The sequence below is a fragment of the Candoia aspera genome, chromosome 11, assembly GCF_035149785.1.
Source record: "Candoia aspera isolate rCanAsp1 chromosome 11, rCanAsp1.hap2, whole genome shotgun sequence".
NCBI classification, from domain to species: domain Eukaryota; kingdom Metazoa; phylum Chordata; class Lepidosauria; order Squamata; family Boidae; genus Candoia; species Candoia aspera.
The window spans coordinates 4935243-4952444 of NC_086163.1; the positions used below are offsets into that span (position 1 = coordinate 4935243).

General features: G+C 39.9%; 1 protein-coding gene across 1 annotated transcript in view; it reads left to right on the forward strand.

The window, feature by feature from the left end:
* The window catches only part of NECAB2 (N-terminal EF-hand calcium binding protein 2), a 211352-nt gene that overhangs the window by 88361 nt on the left and 105789 nt on the right, over window positions 1–17202 (forward strand). The window contains exons 4-5 of the mRNA XM_063312989.1: window positions 8908–8933; window positions 13058–13155. Of these exons, the coding sequence (XP_063169059.1) occupies window positions 8908–8933; window positions 13058–13155 (124 nt within the window). The remainder of the gene's footprint in view (window positions 1–8907; window positions 8934–13057; window positions 13156–17202) is intronic.

Sequence of the window (17202 nt, forward strand, 5' to 3'; positions counted from 1 at the left end):
CATGGTCGTGTGTTCATGATTTGGGTCCTTGGCTACCAGTTTGCATTTATGACCATCGCAGTCAGCTTCCAGCAAGCAAAATCAATGGGGAACCACGTGATTTGCTTAACAACCACATGGTTCGCTTAATGCCCACAGTGATTTGCTTAACAACCGCTGCAAAAAAGGTCGTAAAATCGGGTCAGATTTGCCTAATGACCACTTCGCTTAGCAATTGAAATTCCGGTCCCACTTGTGGTCATTAAGCGAGGTTTACCTGTACCTCTATTTTTGAGGAGGTCACCCAAAATCTGTTGCTGCCTCCTTCACAAAGATGACTTTAAAGTTTCTTGTCTGTTGAAATCCCCACTGTTGCATCTCTATAACCATGTTCAGATTTTGCATCCATTTAATCATAAAGTCTTCGACTTGTTTGGGTTCTGAGTCACATTTCACTAATCAGTAATCAATTGTGCCTAACAAATATTCAGTTTTATGCATTATAAGATTGCCCAATTTTGTCAAGCTTTTCCATTTTTCCCCTTGTTTCCATAATTCTTCTATTGCTGTTGCTACTTATTCATTTATTTATCACATTATTTGAAAATATTGGCACCAGGCAAATGTAGAAGAACATCGTATAGTAAGAGACTTGACGGATCTTCACTTGGTTCCTGTTGACAAAAGAATCCTGCAATCTAAACAAGTTGTTATCTCTCCACTGGACAAATTTCTTAGCACCTTGATCTTTGTAAAGGAAAACAAGAGAGAAGAAATCTGGACTTACTCTTTTCCTGTATGCATCCCAAATGTTCAATAAATTACTTAGAATTACATAGTATCTTATGAATTGTTTATTTCTGTTTGTTTTAATTCAAATATTTTTATGTAGCCCCTCTGCAATGCCTGCCTCTTCCATGTAAGTGATGGAACCATATGGAAATATAATCCATTCAGAAATCCACATTGGACAACAAGCATGCGAGTCCAATCATTTGGAGCTGCTAAACCATCTCCTTCTTTTGAATCCTGCAAATTCTTGAATTTGATCCTTGGCCTTTGCTTATATAATCATAATAAATATTATAATTTATAATATAGTATTATAAATATTATATATAATATTTCATATTGTTATAACTCATTACTTGTCTGTGCAAGTCATTTAATACCCTATTCTCAATAAAAACTAAAATCATTTGAAAAAGAAATTTTAGTCTTGGTACAATGTTCATTTTAACTGCCACAGTTCTTCCTAATCACGACAAACTTAATGTCTTCCATCTAGACATATCAGTTGTTCTATGTCTCCAAGTGGGTAGTCGCCCAAGTCACTTTTATGGTCAGATGGGCAGTGTATAAATTTAATAATAAAATAAAATAAAATAAAATAAAATATTCTTAAAAAGGTCTTTATTTTTCATCCAAAAAATCATAAATGTTTGAACAACATCTCCTCCTCCTCCTTCTCTCCCTCCTCCCTCCCTCCCTCTTCCCTCCTTGGAATCTCCCAATGCCCTTCCATCCAATAATAATAATAATAAATTATTAAAATTTATTTTAAAAAATTAAAAATTTGTGTGCTGTCTGGCTCCCAGGGACTCTAGTTGGTGTATAATCATTAAAACCTTTTAAAAAAACAACAATACAGAAAACATAAAAACGGCCCAAGACCAAGGGACAACAATGGCAGAGGGGAACAGAAAGGAAGAAAGGGGTGTCCGTCATCCTCACCAAAGGCCTGGGCAAAGAGCCACGTCTTCAGGGCCCTTTGAAATACCAGTAGGGTGAAGGCCGTGAATCTCAGGGAATCTCTCCTCGTTCCAGAGGGCAGTCGCTGCCACAGAGAAGGCGCACTTCCAGGGTCCCGATAGGTGGCATTCTTTAATCGATGGAACCTGGAACACTCCAACCTTGCCAGGTCGAACAGGCCAGGCAGATACTATGGGAGACAGGCGGTCTCTCAAGGAACCAGGTCCTGTGCCATGTAGGGCTTTATAGGTAGCCACCAGCACCTTGATTCGCACCCAGAAACAAACTGGCAGCCAGTGCAGCTCGCAAAGCAGAGGTGTTACATGGGCATACCGAGGCATGCCCATCACTGCCTGCACTGCTGCATTCTGGACCACCTGAAACTTCCAGGTGGTCTTCAAGGGCAGCCCCATGTAGAGTACACTGCAGTAGTCAAGCCATGAGGTGACCAGGGCATGAGTGACTGTCTGAAGGCTCCCCGTTCTAAGAAAGGGTGCAACTGGCACACCAGATGAAGTTGGGCAAAAGCCTTCCTGGCCACAGCTGCCACCTGCTCATTGAGCAAGGTCTGTGAGTCCAGGAGGACCCCCAAATTGTACACCATCCTTGAATGGGGAAGTGCAACCCCATCCAAGATCAAAGTTAAATATATAGTATATGGTAAGACTGGCTAAGTTTTCTTTCCTTAGCAAACAAACTTATGCAGCCTTTCCTTCCCAGATATAACATGCAGCACCATTAACAGGATCATTTGAACTCAAGTAAAAGGGCGGGGGGGGGGGAACCGCATAGCATTTGTTAAAACTATTGATTAGCAGCAATTATAAAATGAAGTAAAAGAAAAACATTTCAAAGCCATGGAGAATTGAGACATTCTTGCTTTGTGTATATAAAAAATGGACGCACACAGGAGTGCCTATATTCTCTAGAAATAGATGCAAGGACAAGGTTCTCTGTGATGATATATGTGACTTTTAATCATTTTTTATTGGTGGGAAGATGAAGTATACATTTAATAAATGAGATGTATTAATTTTTAAAATGGTGTTCTTGGATAAAATTTCCATATCCCACTTTGTTGTTGTTTATTCGTTTATTCGCTTCCGACTCTTCGTGACTTCATGGACCAGCCCACGCCAGAGCTTCCTGTCGGTCGTCAACACCCCCAGCTCCCCCAGGGACGAGTCCGTCACCTCTAGAATATCATCCATCCATCTTGCCCTTGGTCGGCCCCTCTTCCTTTTGCCTTCCACTCTCCCTAGCATCAGCATCTTCTCCAGGGTGTCCTGTCTTCTCATTATGTGGCCAAAGTATTTCAGTTTTGCCTTTAATATCATTCCCTCAAGTGAGCAGTCTGGCTTTATTTCCTGGAGGATGGACTGGTTGGATCTTCTTGCAGTCCAAGGCACTCTCAGAATTTTCCTCCAACACCACAGTTCAAAAGCATCGATCTTCCTTCGCTCAGCCTTCCTTATGGTTCAGCTCTCGCAGCCATATGTTACTACAGGGAACACCATTGCTTTAACTATGCGGGCCTTTGTTGTCAGTGTGATGTCTCTGCTCTTAACTATTTTATCAAGATTTGTCATTGCTCTTCTTCCAAGGATTAAGCGTCTTCTGATTTCCTGACTGCAGTCAGCATCTGCAGTAATCTTTGCGCCTAGGAATACAAAGTCTTTCACTGCTTCTACATTTTCTCCCTCTATTTGCCAGTTATCAATCAAGCTGGTTGCCATAATCTTGGTTTTTTTGAGGTTTAGCTGCAAACCAGCTTTTGCACTTTCTTCTTTCACCTTCATCATAAGGCTCCTCAGTTCCTCTTCACTTTCAGCCATCAAAGTGGTATCATCTGCATATCTGAGATTGTTAATGTTTCTTCCAGAGATTTTAACTCCAGCCTTGGATTCCTCAAGGCCAGCTTGTCGCATGATGTGTTCTGCATACAAGTTGAATAGGTAGGGTGAGAGTATACAGCCCTGCCGTACTCCTTTCCCAATCTTAAACCAGTCTGTTGTTCCGTGGTCTGTTCTTACTGTTGCTACTTGGTCGTTATACAGATTCTTCAGGAGGCATACAAGATGACTTGGTATCCCCATACCACTAAGAACTTGCCACAATTTGTTATGGTCCACACAGTCAAAGGCTTTAGAATAGTCAATAAAACAGAAATAGATGTTTTTCTGAAACTCCTTGGCTTTTTCCATTATCCAGCGGATATTGGCAATTTGGTCTCTAGTTCCTCTGCCTTTTCTAAACCCAGCTTGTACATCTGGCAATTCTCGCTCCATGAACTGCTGAAGTCTACCTTGCAGGATCTTGAGCATTACCTTACTGGCATGTGAAATGAGTGCCACTGTTCGATAGTTTGAACATTCTTTAGTGTTTCCCTTTTTTGGTATGGGGATATAAGTTGATTTTTTCCAGTCTGATGGCCATTCTTGTGTTTTCCAAATTTGCTGGCATATAGCATGCATTACCTTGACAGCATCATCTTGCAAGATTTTGAACAGTTCAGCTGGGATGCCGTCGTCTCCTGTTGCCTTGTTATTAGCAATGCTTCTTAAGGCCCACTCAACCTCACTCTTCAGGATGTCTGGCTCTAGCTCACCGACCACACTGTCAAAGCTATCCCCGATATTGTTATCCTTCCTATACAGGTCTTCTGTATATTCTTGCCACCTTTTCTTGATCTCTTCTTCTTCTGTTAGGTCCTTGCCATCTTTGTTTTTGATCATACCATATCCCACTGGCTCTCCTCAAATAACTGTTTTGGGTTCTTCCTATTTGGCAACTGTTCCAGCTGGTTCTGTTCTCATCACACCGGGTCATGCTAAGAATTGCAGCTTTGGGAACTGGCCCCTGAGCTTATCTCATTCCTCCTCCTTTGCCATCCCTTTTTCCTCTTGTGTCATGATTTCTTCATTACAAGTGTAAGGGTAGGGACTGTCCTACAGGCAAAACCAGCCTGTTGGCTTAAAGGGGAAGTAGGCTTTTTAAAATGAATTACTCATCTCCGTACCCTATCCAGTCATGATGTAATTTTGACCTTCAGTTCTTCTTGTAAATAGAATTGAACCCCCGAGTAAAGCAAAAAGGCAAAAAATGTCCCAGATGAAGAAAACTGGTATAATTTGATTTATTTCTTTATCAAACTGACTGCAGATAAACTTTTTTATTGGCAAGCTAAAGAATGAATTTCTGATGAGCCATACAGAAAAATCGATTCTTCCAACCATGAGCAAAGATATTCCATCTTAGACTCTAGTAGAAGTAAGCCAAAAGAGAACATTTTCCATTTCTAACAAAAATGGAAAAAGAGCATGTGGCAGCCCTGCATAAATCTATAGTATTTGGATCACGGTCTTAATAAATAGAATAATGTTCTTGGCTTTCTCTCCTACCAGCTTTTAGGTATCCTTAGGAATCATCTTCTCCTCATCCTCCTGATCTCAGGTGAAAAGGACATCAATGTTCTTGTTCTTAAATAAATTAACTTGAGCTTGGAAATTGCCCTGAAGGCACAAACCTGTTTAAGGAAGCTTCTGAACAATGATGAGTTGAGTTGTGTTCCTGTGTCACACTAATGGACTTGCCTTAGCTGTGTCTTAGCATGTGGTGTAAACCCAGCCATTGCAGTTTTGAAATCATAGTTTATTGGCTAGTGTCCTGTGAAACCCAGCCAACTGTGGTTTCGTCAATAAACTTAGCACAAACAATGAACCAGTCCGACACTATTATGCGCTATTTGCAGAAGATGGTGCAAGCCCAAAGTAGGTAGTCTTACATAGAATGTGGCACTGCTCACTTATTACTGTTATTATATTATTTAATTCATACACTGCCACTTCTCATGGCATTCCCAACAATTATGAAATATACAGTAACATGACTGGTTTTGAGGAACTCCAATGTAGATATGGGTGGCTTATCGTTAAAAAAGAGAGAACTGTTGAAATAAACAGGTCATATCCATCCAGGAGGTCAACTCTCTCCAATAAAGAAAGCACCCTGTAGGGGCTCACCCACCACCCTGCCCCAAAGTCCGGAAGGACAATCATCAGGGGTGGGAGCTGTGTGGATGCTCTTGGGGGATGCTCTTTCCGAGGGCAGGTGCTTACAGCAGGGAAACCAGCGCCACCACATTAATTTAAGAATATCAGGCAAAATTCTCTAACTGCATTAATTAACTACCTAACCCTTACTGAGCTTCACTTCTTAGAATGTGCAGCCAGCTGGCCCAGCCTGGATTTTCTCCATCCATCTGGAATTATTTCTGCTCTTCAGCATGTAGTAGTGTGCTTTCTGCTGTTATGGGTTGCTTCCCCACCTTGTAATTTTGTTGTGGAGTTTGATGAAGCTGTTCCTTCTCCTTAGTGCTTTGATTTATTGAGGCATTGAGGTAGCTTTGCACACTAAAGCATTTCAGTGGCATTTGACTGGGGAATAACATCTGCTCTTGAAAAATGGACACCTACAGCCTTTTGAAGTTTCTCAGATTCTTTATAATAGCTGGACTAAGGTTGGAAGAAAGAGTTAAATCTGAAAAAGATCTTGAAGATGAAATGACAGTGCATTTTGGCTGAGGATTTTCTTTTTCTTTTTTTTAAGGACAGATGGATTGGAAGTTACTGAGCAAGACAGGGCTGTCAATCAAAGGCAGCTTTGGAAGCCTTATCGGGATAAAAATTGTGTAAAAACATGAGCAGAAGATCCAAAGGGAGGTGAAAATAGGCTTGTCATGGAGCTAGCTGATAAAGAACTCTGCTTATCTCAAATCCAGTACCAAGTGAAACAGTTTGGTGGGCTTGTCTGGAAAAAAAAATTGAACATCATTTGAGGGAGATGATGACCAAGCCAGCTAAATTTTAAATAGCAATGAAATATGTAGTTAAACACAATGTCAATGCACAGATTTTCTAAGTGCCATCCAAGGTTTTTTGGAATGGCCCCCAGTGTGTCGATAACCCCTGGGACCACCACGGCCGGTTTATGCCATAATCTTTCAACTTTGATTTTCAGATCTTGATACTTTGTGATCTTCTCCAATTCTTTGTCTTCTATAATTATTCTTCTATAATTGTGTTCTGTAATTGCCTTGTCTTCTATAATTATATTATTATTATTATTATTATTATTATTATTATTATTATTATTATTATTATATTTGACTTGGACACCACCCAACTCCAGTTGAGTCTGGGCAGCTCATGGAATAGAAACAAACAACAGTATACACTCCAGATTAAAAAAACAATGAACAAGTTGGTGAATCTGGCCAACAAAACATTCTTATACCTACTAGGGCTTGAGTACCCCTAGCCCAGAGTCTAGGGGAAGACCCAGGGCTTTAAGGCCTTCTGGAATGCCACAGGGTGGGAGCCATCTGGATCTTGGGGGGACCTCATTCCAGAGGCCAGGCACTGTGGCAGAGAAAACACACATCCAGGGTCCCAATAGATGGCACTGCTTGATTGAACGAACCCAGAGCACGCCAGTGCTCCCTGATACCCACAAGGGGTGGATGGTTCCTTCAGGAGCCTTCTCTTTGATGGATCAGCTTTCCAATTGCAGGGATTTTTCTAAGGTGCAAATGTAACCAAGGAGTATCCTGCAACTGGCAAATCTGGAATCTGTACAACAAGGCCATGTTTAGTTTAAGAGGCCCTTTTACACATTTCAGTAATGAGAATGGAGCTGGTTTGGTTTGGTTTTGGGAAACAGTTTTCCTTAGAAGTTATAAGCCATGCCCTATATCTGTAGTCCTGCTGATTTATCTCTCACTGTTTAGCTTTTCAGTGTTTGCTGTTTTTTAAAAAGTAGCATTTATGTCAGACTTTTTTATACTGCCCTCTATTGTAGCTTACAAAGTTTTGATTTCAATATTACGTATTAATTTACAATACATTTGGATGTTAGTGATGTAAGATTTGATAACCTTGGGCTAGTAATTCTGATCTTTAGTTATTTGTCCATTGTTTTTTAAATATGTCAATAATTATGGTACTCTCTTTTATCTTGTAGGTGCCATAATCTTAATCCTAACTGTAATGTTTACATTTATATTTTACTGATAGAATGATTTCGAAGCTTTGGGTTAGCAATTCGAATAGCTTTTTATGATATTAATAATTGTATCCCTTTTTACCGTAGCTTCCATAATATTAATCTTTTTCTTCTTTTTTATTATAGTGTTATATAATATACATATATATTATTTCAATATGGTGGTAATTGTACAGAATTGACTAATATTTAAGTAAGACCATTAAAGATAGAAAAAAGAAGGTATTTTATCAGTATTAACTGTGATTAAAAATTTCTGTGTCAATAGGCATGAGATTATTTAGCATTGCATCCAGAACTGAATATAACATTAAAAAAAAACCCTGCAAATTACATCAAAATATTTGTTGCACAATAAGGATTTTTGTCTTAAGCTGATTACTTACATAATATTAATCTTAATGATAATGTTTATCTTTATATTTTACTGATATAGTGATTTCAAAGCTTTGTGTTAGCAATTCTAATTTTTCATCATTTTTCCATAGTTTATAGGCTAGATTATAAATCTTTATCATTCTACTGTTATTTCCTGCTGGTCAGTGAGCACTAGAAAGATTTGCATCCAAGGCTCAGATGCAACACGACCTCTCTCTTGATTAGATAACCCGAAATAATTTCAACAAAATATCAAATGCATACAATATAAGGGGAATTATTGAAACGGGCTCAATAATTTGTATAGGTTGCAGATCTTTATTTTATTTTAAAACTAAACTGCAATCACGGTTGTAGCATCAGGGTTCCAGAATCCCTGAATTCCTACCTGTATCTCCAGCAATATTGTGACAGACATTATCTGCATAGGGAAGAATTTACTGCTTAATTGATTACCTTGCTATTCATGAGTTCGTTAGCATACGGAACAAGATAGCCTTGTACTCATATCACTGTAAAATCAATTAGAACCAATTTAAAAATGCTTGTTCTGAGAAAGCCCCGGTATTTTTGAAACCCAGGTTTCAAAGACAGCAGAGATGTATAAACACCTTCAAACATACCAGTAAGTTCTTTCTGCTTAACTGGTTGGGAATTGCTTGGAGTTAAATTTTCTGCTTTCCCCTTTTTCTGCATTCTCGTTCATTTCTGTTTCTATTTTCCCTTGTTTTCAAGCAACGTGGATACTAAGGAGCTGTGTGGTGAGTAGCCTTTATGTCTTGGTTGCACAGGGAATGTTAGTCTCCAGTTTATTTTAATAGGAATCCGTGGCATTTTGGTAGGGTGGGGGTCAAAAGAGGCAAGATGGCAGGCATGGTGGTGCAATTCAGTCCCCGCCCCTTTGTACCTGCACGTGCCTATAGAAAAAGGGTAGGGCTGGAATTGTGACACTCCGACTTCCTTCATGCCTGTTTTGATTTCTTCTTCAGGGTGCCACTGATAGGAATGACATGCCAACAGGGGCACTTACTGCTCAGGAAAGGAATATATGAGGATCAGTCCCCAGAAAGCTGAGATTTTCAATTATGCCCATATGGAGCCTGTACTGTGTTGTGGAATTCCAGATATTGCCTTAGTGTGTTGTGTGAAATGGCAGCGGCCAGAACTCCGAGGACCGGTCATAACTACCACTCATAGTTTGAATGGTCCCTGAACAAATGGTCCACCTGTGCTTTGAAACCTTTAATGTGAGAAATGGGCATGAAAAAGCTGAAACAGGAGACACTGAAAAACATCCTGTCCCTACTCTGATCTGCAATTGCTGCCAAGAACCATTGCATGTTTCTTGATTAATGTTCAAACTTAGAATTGGCTAAAAGACAAGATATTTACTTATTTACTACATTTGTATGGCATTCATCACTGAAAGCTCTGGGTGGCTAACAGTCAGAATCATCATTAAAAATAAATGAAGCCCACCGAGAAAAAAAATCTGAGCAGCATAAAGGACATATACAGTAGGGTAAAGGTAAAGGTTTCCCTTGACATTAAGTCCAGTCGTGTCCGACTCTAGGGGGCGGTGCTCATCTCCGTTTCAAAGCCGAAGAGCTGGCGTTTGTCCATAGACACTTCCTCCATGGTCATGTGGCCAGCATGACTAAACAGAACGCCGTTACCTGCCCGCCGAAGCAGTACCTATTAATCTACTCACATTGGCATGTTTTCGAACTGCTAGGTGGGCAGGAGCTGGGACTAGCAACGGGAGCTCACCCCGTCACACGGATTCAAACCGCCGACCTTCCGATCGGCAAGCTCAGCAGCTCAGCGGTTTAACCCGCAGTGCCACCACGTCCCATATATACAGTACACACACATAAAGTCCTGTGCCCACCAATGCATCTCAGCATTCAAAGCTTGCCTTCTTCCTGAGTGAGATGGAAAAGCCAGGTCTTTCTTGGTCTCCTGAAACCCAAGAAGGAAGGGGTAAACTTGATCTCCATTGGGAGGCATTTCCAGAGCAGGGGGCAGTGATCAAACCTGCACATTTCTTAGGTCCTGCCAGATGGCATTCTTAGATAGGCAGAACCTGGAGGGAGTTGACCCTGTTCAAGCTGATTGGACGGGCAGATGAATGTGGGAGAAGGTGTCCTGCTCTTTCTGATGGGCATGTTTGTTGGGCATGCGAAAATTGACTCCAACCTGATTCCGACAATCAATTCAACTTGTATTGTCAAGCAAAGTCAAATTGTCAATTTGTCTGGTAACAGGGAGTCAGTTTGATGCTTCGCATTGAATTCTTGAATCAAATCAGTTCAGCTCCAAAAGTCAGTATAGTGCAGAAAGTTGGTTCAATTGGAAAACTGAGCAAAGCACCTTTGAAGTGACTCTCCAGATCAAAGCTTCCCAGAGCCCTAATATTTTATGTGCTGATTATGTGGCTAAGTGATTGAACCATCTTCTGCAGGCTCTTTTGCATGCTCCCAGAGATCACTTAATATTTTTTTCTCTGACGGGGTCCATTCACACCTGCCAGGGTTCTGTGATCCATATGCATGTATGAATGAACCTCACAGTGGCCAGCAAGCAGATGTCAGATGTCATCTGGTGATAGTGCATGAGTGTGCCCATCAGGAAGGCTCTTTCTCAGCCCTTATTTAAAGGTGCTAGTGCAAGTCTCTCTTTGGCCTTAGCAAAAATGGTTTCCTAATCCCATTTTAGATGGGCAGATGGTTTAGAGAGAGCCCTTGTCCAAATTGCAATTGTGTTTTTCTTCTGAAGATTCCTGGCCTACGCAATGGGATTTGGGCTTTATCCTCTGAAAAAGGATGGACGTTATCATTTGTCTTTTAAAAACCAGCTCTGCACAGTGATTCATTTTTTTGCTCCGTTGCATGATGTGGGGAAGGAACTGCAGCTGCTGAAAATTAGGTATCTGGGTTTTATCAGCAGCAAACAGCTGTAGATCGCCCTGGACAACCGCCGCTTGCTCCAGTTCCAGCAGTTGCTGTCTCTTCTCTCCATCCTGCATTCTCTTCAGACAGATATATGGCATTTTAATTAAGCCCTGGGAGGCTAATTAATAGTCTGTCTCTTGAGGTTATTTATAGGACAGTTCTGTAAGAAATGTCAGTTTGGTTATGAATATGCTGGTGGTGGCATCAAGTTCAGATTTTATTTATTTGTTTTAAAATAAAAACCTACTCAGTTTTAGTTTTTCTAGTTGGAATTGATGGCAGCAAAGAATTAAGAGCTTATCAGAGACACTGGATGCCTTCAGAAGGAGGGACCGATGGTGTTCAAATTAGAGTGGTGTTTTCCTCTCCCTAGCAGGACCAAGTTGCACCTTGGAAGGTGGCCTGATTGATGAGCAGCTGCGTACATGGACAAATGCACACACACACTCATTTTTCAACCTTCATGTTGCCCAGAAAAAACATACAGCAGAAAATGTGTTCACATTCTCACAGTTAATACCTTCTGCCTTTTAGGATTGATTATCTACAGTAAAGGATCAGCAGTCAAGAAATGCATGGCAGACTAGCTCTAGATAGGTAACAGATTTTGGAAAATATTCAGATGCTGTGATGTGTCTGTACCCGTAAAGATCAGAATCATGCAGTGAATGGTTATTGCTGTGACCTTCTATGGAAGCAAAAGCTGGACTTTGGAGAAGTAGGGCAGGAAGGGTATTGACCCTTTTGAACTTTGGTTATGGAAAAGACTCCTGAGAGTACCACAGACAGCCAAGAAAACACTCTGTGGAAGTGAAAGTTGGACTTTAAAGAAGCAGGAGATGAAGAGGGCTGACCCTTTGGAACTTTGGTGATGGAGAAGACAACTGAGAATACCGTGGACAGCCAAGAGAGCAAACCAGTGGATCATTGGACAAATCAACCAAGAGTTCTCACTTGAGACACAAATGACCAGGCTGAAATTGTCATATTTTGGAGGACACATTATGCAATGACCCAGCTCTCTTGAGAAGTCCATAATACTGGGAAAGGTTGAAAGAAAGAGAAGAGGATGCTCAAGAGCAAGGTGGAGGGACCCAATTACAGCAGCGATGGGTGTTCCATTGGGAGACTTGAAGGGCCAGGTTGAGGGCTGATCATCCTGGAGAAGGTCAGTCTATGTGATTGCTCATAGTGGACCCTGACTTGATGGCAGGTAATCAATCAATAGCCAGGAAAGATTAAAAAGTAAATATTTACACTTGGTATTTCTTGACTGTTGATGATTGATCCTAGAAGGCAGAAGCTCTCCATCACTTTGATATCTTGACTGTTGATGGTTGATCCTAGAAGGCAGAAGCTCTCCATCACTTTGATATCTTCATTGCCATTTCCAAGGCTGGTTGTTCTACTTGTTGTTATTAATTTGGTCTTCTTTATATTTAATGTTAGTCCCCTTTCTATTTTACTTTGGTGTTATTGTAAGCTGCTCAGGGCCTTTTTGGAACTGAGCAGCATACATACAATAGAAATGCATGCATACATACATACCTACTGTATATAAATATGTATGTACATCTTCTGCTCATGCCTGAAAGGCAGGATATTAATTGAGGGAGGGAGGGAAGGGGGGAAGGATAGAAGTAAAAGAATAGCGCTAAGTTTCATGCATCAAGTAGGGTGGGGATATCACACGATTCTGTGCCTTAACCTTTTCCCCCTTCTCAGATGGGACATAGTGATTTACTACTAGTGTTTTGCTAATAAGGTGGAATGCAGAGCTGTTGACTTTTCTTGGTCACCCATTAGAACCCTGACCAGGAGAGAGTGTCAGCTTGTACAGCGACCTTTCAGAATTTATTATGGCTCAAACTTGAAGCAGTCTTTGAAATCTGTTAATCTTTTTCTCTTCCTTTTCTCTTCCCTGCATCCAGATTACTTTGCTGACCACATGGGGGATTATGAAGATGTTTTAGCATCACTGGAGACACTTAATCTCTCCATCCTGAAGGCCATGGACTATACAAAACGGGTGAGTTGTCAATAAACAGTTACCACAGGTTGTCCAAAGCTGGTATCTTGAAAGTTGTGTCCAGTAGAGCGGTGGTACCTTTTTTAGAACAGAAACTCAAAATGACATTGCTGTTAATCAGAGTTTTGCACCAACACAATCAAAAGAGGTAGCCCTATGATTAATAACTCTCAGCAAACAAATTAATTAGCCCCTTATAAAATAACACAAGTAGGGGCATGGAGTTTGACTGCAATTCTAGGTTGTTCGGGAGGAAACTGCATTGGACTTGCTGATAGTTATTTTTTCCAAGATGCGTTCAACTTGTAAAACAGGTTAAGCTTTAGCAAAGTTACATTTTTCTTTTCATTTGGCATGCAGATAACCTTGAAAAGAAGGGTTAGAAATTGCCTTGCCATCTGAAGTCAGACTTCTGTTAAAGGATGGAAATGTCCAACTGAAACTGGATTAATTTTCTCCAGTCTTGCTTGATTTTTTTCTGTACTGATCTGTCCCAAATAATAGTAAGATTTACTATGTGAAAAGAACAGGAATGCAGTAGAGGCCAGGCTAACACACAAAGCAGATTTTGTTCTGATGTTGTGTGGTTTAGAGTTAAAATAGTGAAAGGGGAAGGCTGTTGGGAAAAAATCTGATTTTATGCAGAAGCTTGCTGTAAGACGGGAAATGGTAACAATTATTGAAAATATAAACTCTCTGTTTTGGATGGTATTCTAAGTATACAAGTTTCTTGCATGTAGAGCAAAATGACAGCAAAGGCAAATTATGTCCTTTGGCTATTCACTTCTGTAGTTTCTGAATTATGCACAGCAGCTGTCGTTAAATTTTGGGCAATGCACTGATTTTTTCTCTTTTGTCCTTGAATAAATAAATAAATAAATAAATGGAAACTTGGCTATTTTTTTGGTACAGCTCTGTTTTGTTTTTCCCCACCCCTAAACGAATCTACTAGAAATAAATCCTCATTAGACATTGCTTACGGATTTTCTACTTCTAATGCTAATGCAGGTGCAGCAACAGCCTCTTAGTTTCGTTTTATCAAAATCTTTGCGACAATCTTGTTTCACTGGTGAAGTGCTTGTACGACTAATGTTAATTGGTGTTTATCCTTGTGTCCTGAAAAGACTGCTGATAGTTTATTTCTTTTAAGGAGACACGTGGCAATTATTTTCTGTAGGGGAAGTTCATAAACGATCCTTGGTAATTAGCGCTAAAGGATATAAGCTAGACAAAGTGTGGCACTCTAATTACTTTCTTATTTAGTCAAATGTGATGCTGCAGTATCCAGTTGGTAGGGAAAATCCAAACTGATAGAGGCTATAAAAGCAAACCGCATATTTACCTTGTTAATGTGATTTTTTTTTCCTTGCTAATAATTTCACATCAAAGGTCAATACTCTTGAGGGTTGGGTAGATTTCTCATCCGCAAACTGCAAAACAGGAGTGAGGAACAGACAATAAAAGCAGAGGCAGGAGATAAGAAAACAGAACTAACCTGGCTTACACTCAAATCATCCATTATACGCCTTTTATCTTTTTATCCCTGCAAACCATCCTTGTGCCCTTACACCATTCCATGTATTATCTTTTGTTACTTGAACTTTTCAACTTTCTCTTTTTGACTGTTATGTCAACTGTATCCAACCACGTCTCACTTGGTTTCCCCCTTCCTCTCAAACCCCTTCATACTTCCTTCACACTTTTGCTTCACAATTTGATTCTTACTCATTTACTGTCTATGTGACCAACCCACCTCACCTTTTTAATGGGTCACTCACTTTGTATTCAACTTTGGATTAAACTGGTTCAGTTGTGCCTGATTTGGTCTGGTCTGGTCTAGCCCTGTCATCTGTTTTCCAGTGTTGACATGCTCCTTAGAGACTTTTCTTTTACTGAATTATTTTATTGATTGTTTTCATGGTTTAACATTTGGTGTACATTATTTTTAATGAATTGTATCCCTCCTTGCAACATTGAAAATGGGGGATAAAGCTTTACCAATAAATCATTAAGAAAAAGAGCCAAAGGTGGAATGATGGAAACAGGGAGGCCAAAGAAAAGGAACACATTCTCCATATTTGAGTTTATTAGGGCCACTTTCCAAGTTCACTGTCATTCAATCCTCTGGGAGCTGAAAAAAAAAGTGTGCTTAAACTTCCCATCAGTTTGGGGTTTGGTTAAACAAGATTGGAATTAAATGATAGTTTAATGATAGTTTAATTAAATGATGAGTTTGGGAGAAAGATTGTGTGAGGCAGGAGGACATCATTTCTGTCCTCTGCTGACACAGTTGTCTTCTCCATCAAATTGGTGGTCGTTGCTTCATTTTGAGTAGCCCTTACTCCTAGAAAAGTGCCCATGGTGTCAATGGACAAGTAAGCGCCATGATCACCTTGCTAAAATTCCCATCATTGGAAGGTCATTATGGAGAATGTCTGCCACGCTAACAGATAATTGAAGCGTTGCAAGATACTCTGTTCAGGAAAGAAAAACGCTGAAGGATATGTCAAAGAAAACATTCGTCCCTCGGTATCCTGAGCCAATGAAGGGAAGAACTGGTGGCAGAGGGATATAATTGCCAGTAGTTTCCTTATTTACAGTTATTAGAAAGATTTAAAGGAGATGAAAGAGTTTATGGTCTTGAACCTTGTAAGACTGAGTTTGAAATGGAATTATGTGTAACTGATGAACATGTAACTGCTAAAATGTATAAACTTCTATTGAAATTTGAAACAGAAGAACAAGTGAAAGAATGTATGATAAAGTGGGCTAAGTTTTTTGATTATAATATACAGATGGAACAATGGGAATATATGTGTTCGAAAGGATTGAAATTTACACTATGTTATAATCCTAAAGAGAATTTTTATAAAATGAGGTACTGTTGGTATATGTCATTAGAGAAATTGTCTAGAATGTATAAAGGCACTTCAAATTTATGTTGAAACTGTGAACAACAAGAAGGGACATTTTATCATGCTTGGTGGATGTGTACAAAAGGTAGAAAATTTTGGATTCAAACATATACATTGATTCAGAGGTTTTTAAAAATTAATATACAATTGAGACCAGAGGTCTTTCTTTTGGGGTTGATGGACAAACAGTTGGGAAAAAGTCATCAAACTTCGTTATCATGTATAAAAAGTGCAGCAAGATTGTTGTATGCACAAAGATGGAAAGATTTGGCACTACCCACCATGGAGGAAGGGTTGGTGAAGATGATGGAACTTGCTGAGATGGCTAACTTGACTTCTTTGATCAGAGAAAAGACAATATCCACGTTTATTGCTGACTCGAAACCCCTTATGGATTTCTTGTGTGAAACAGAAAAAAATGAACTTATGATTTATGGTTTTGATGATTAGGTAAAGGTAAAGGTAAAGGTTTCCCTTGACGTAAAGTCCAGTCGTGTCCGACTCTAGGGGACGGTGCTCATCTCCGTTTCTAAGCCTTAGAGCCGGCGTTGTCCGTAGACACTTCCGGGTCATGTGGCCAGCATGACTCACGGAACGCCGTTACCTTCCCGCCGAAGTGGTACCTATTGATCTACTCACATTTGCATGTTTTCGAACTGCTAGGTGAGCAGGAGCTGGGACGAGCAACGGGAGCTCACCCCGCCGCGCGGTTTCGAACCGCTGACCTTCCGATCGGCAGCTCAGCGGTTTAACCCGCAGCGCCACCGCGTCCCATTTGATGATTAGACAGGATAAATTATAGAGAGAAGAGAGTCATGTTGTAACCACAGAGTAAGAGGTAAATTTATCATTGTACTCATAACTGTTGTAAAGAAGATCGGAAGCCACTTCTTTGTATCTTATTTTTTCTTTTCTATTTTTCTTTTACTTTTTTTCCTTCTTTCACTTTTAGCTTTCTTTCTGATTTCTTTCTTTTTCTTTTCTTCTTCTTATTTTATATTAGTTTGTATTGGTTTTTATCTTCCTTTTTAAAAAGTTTAATAGAATTATATTTAAAAAGTAAAATTATAGAAATTATGGTTTAATTCATTGTCTAACAAACAATGTTAAGCTGAAAACTTAGAGCAGCCTT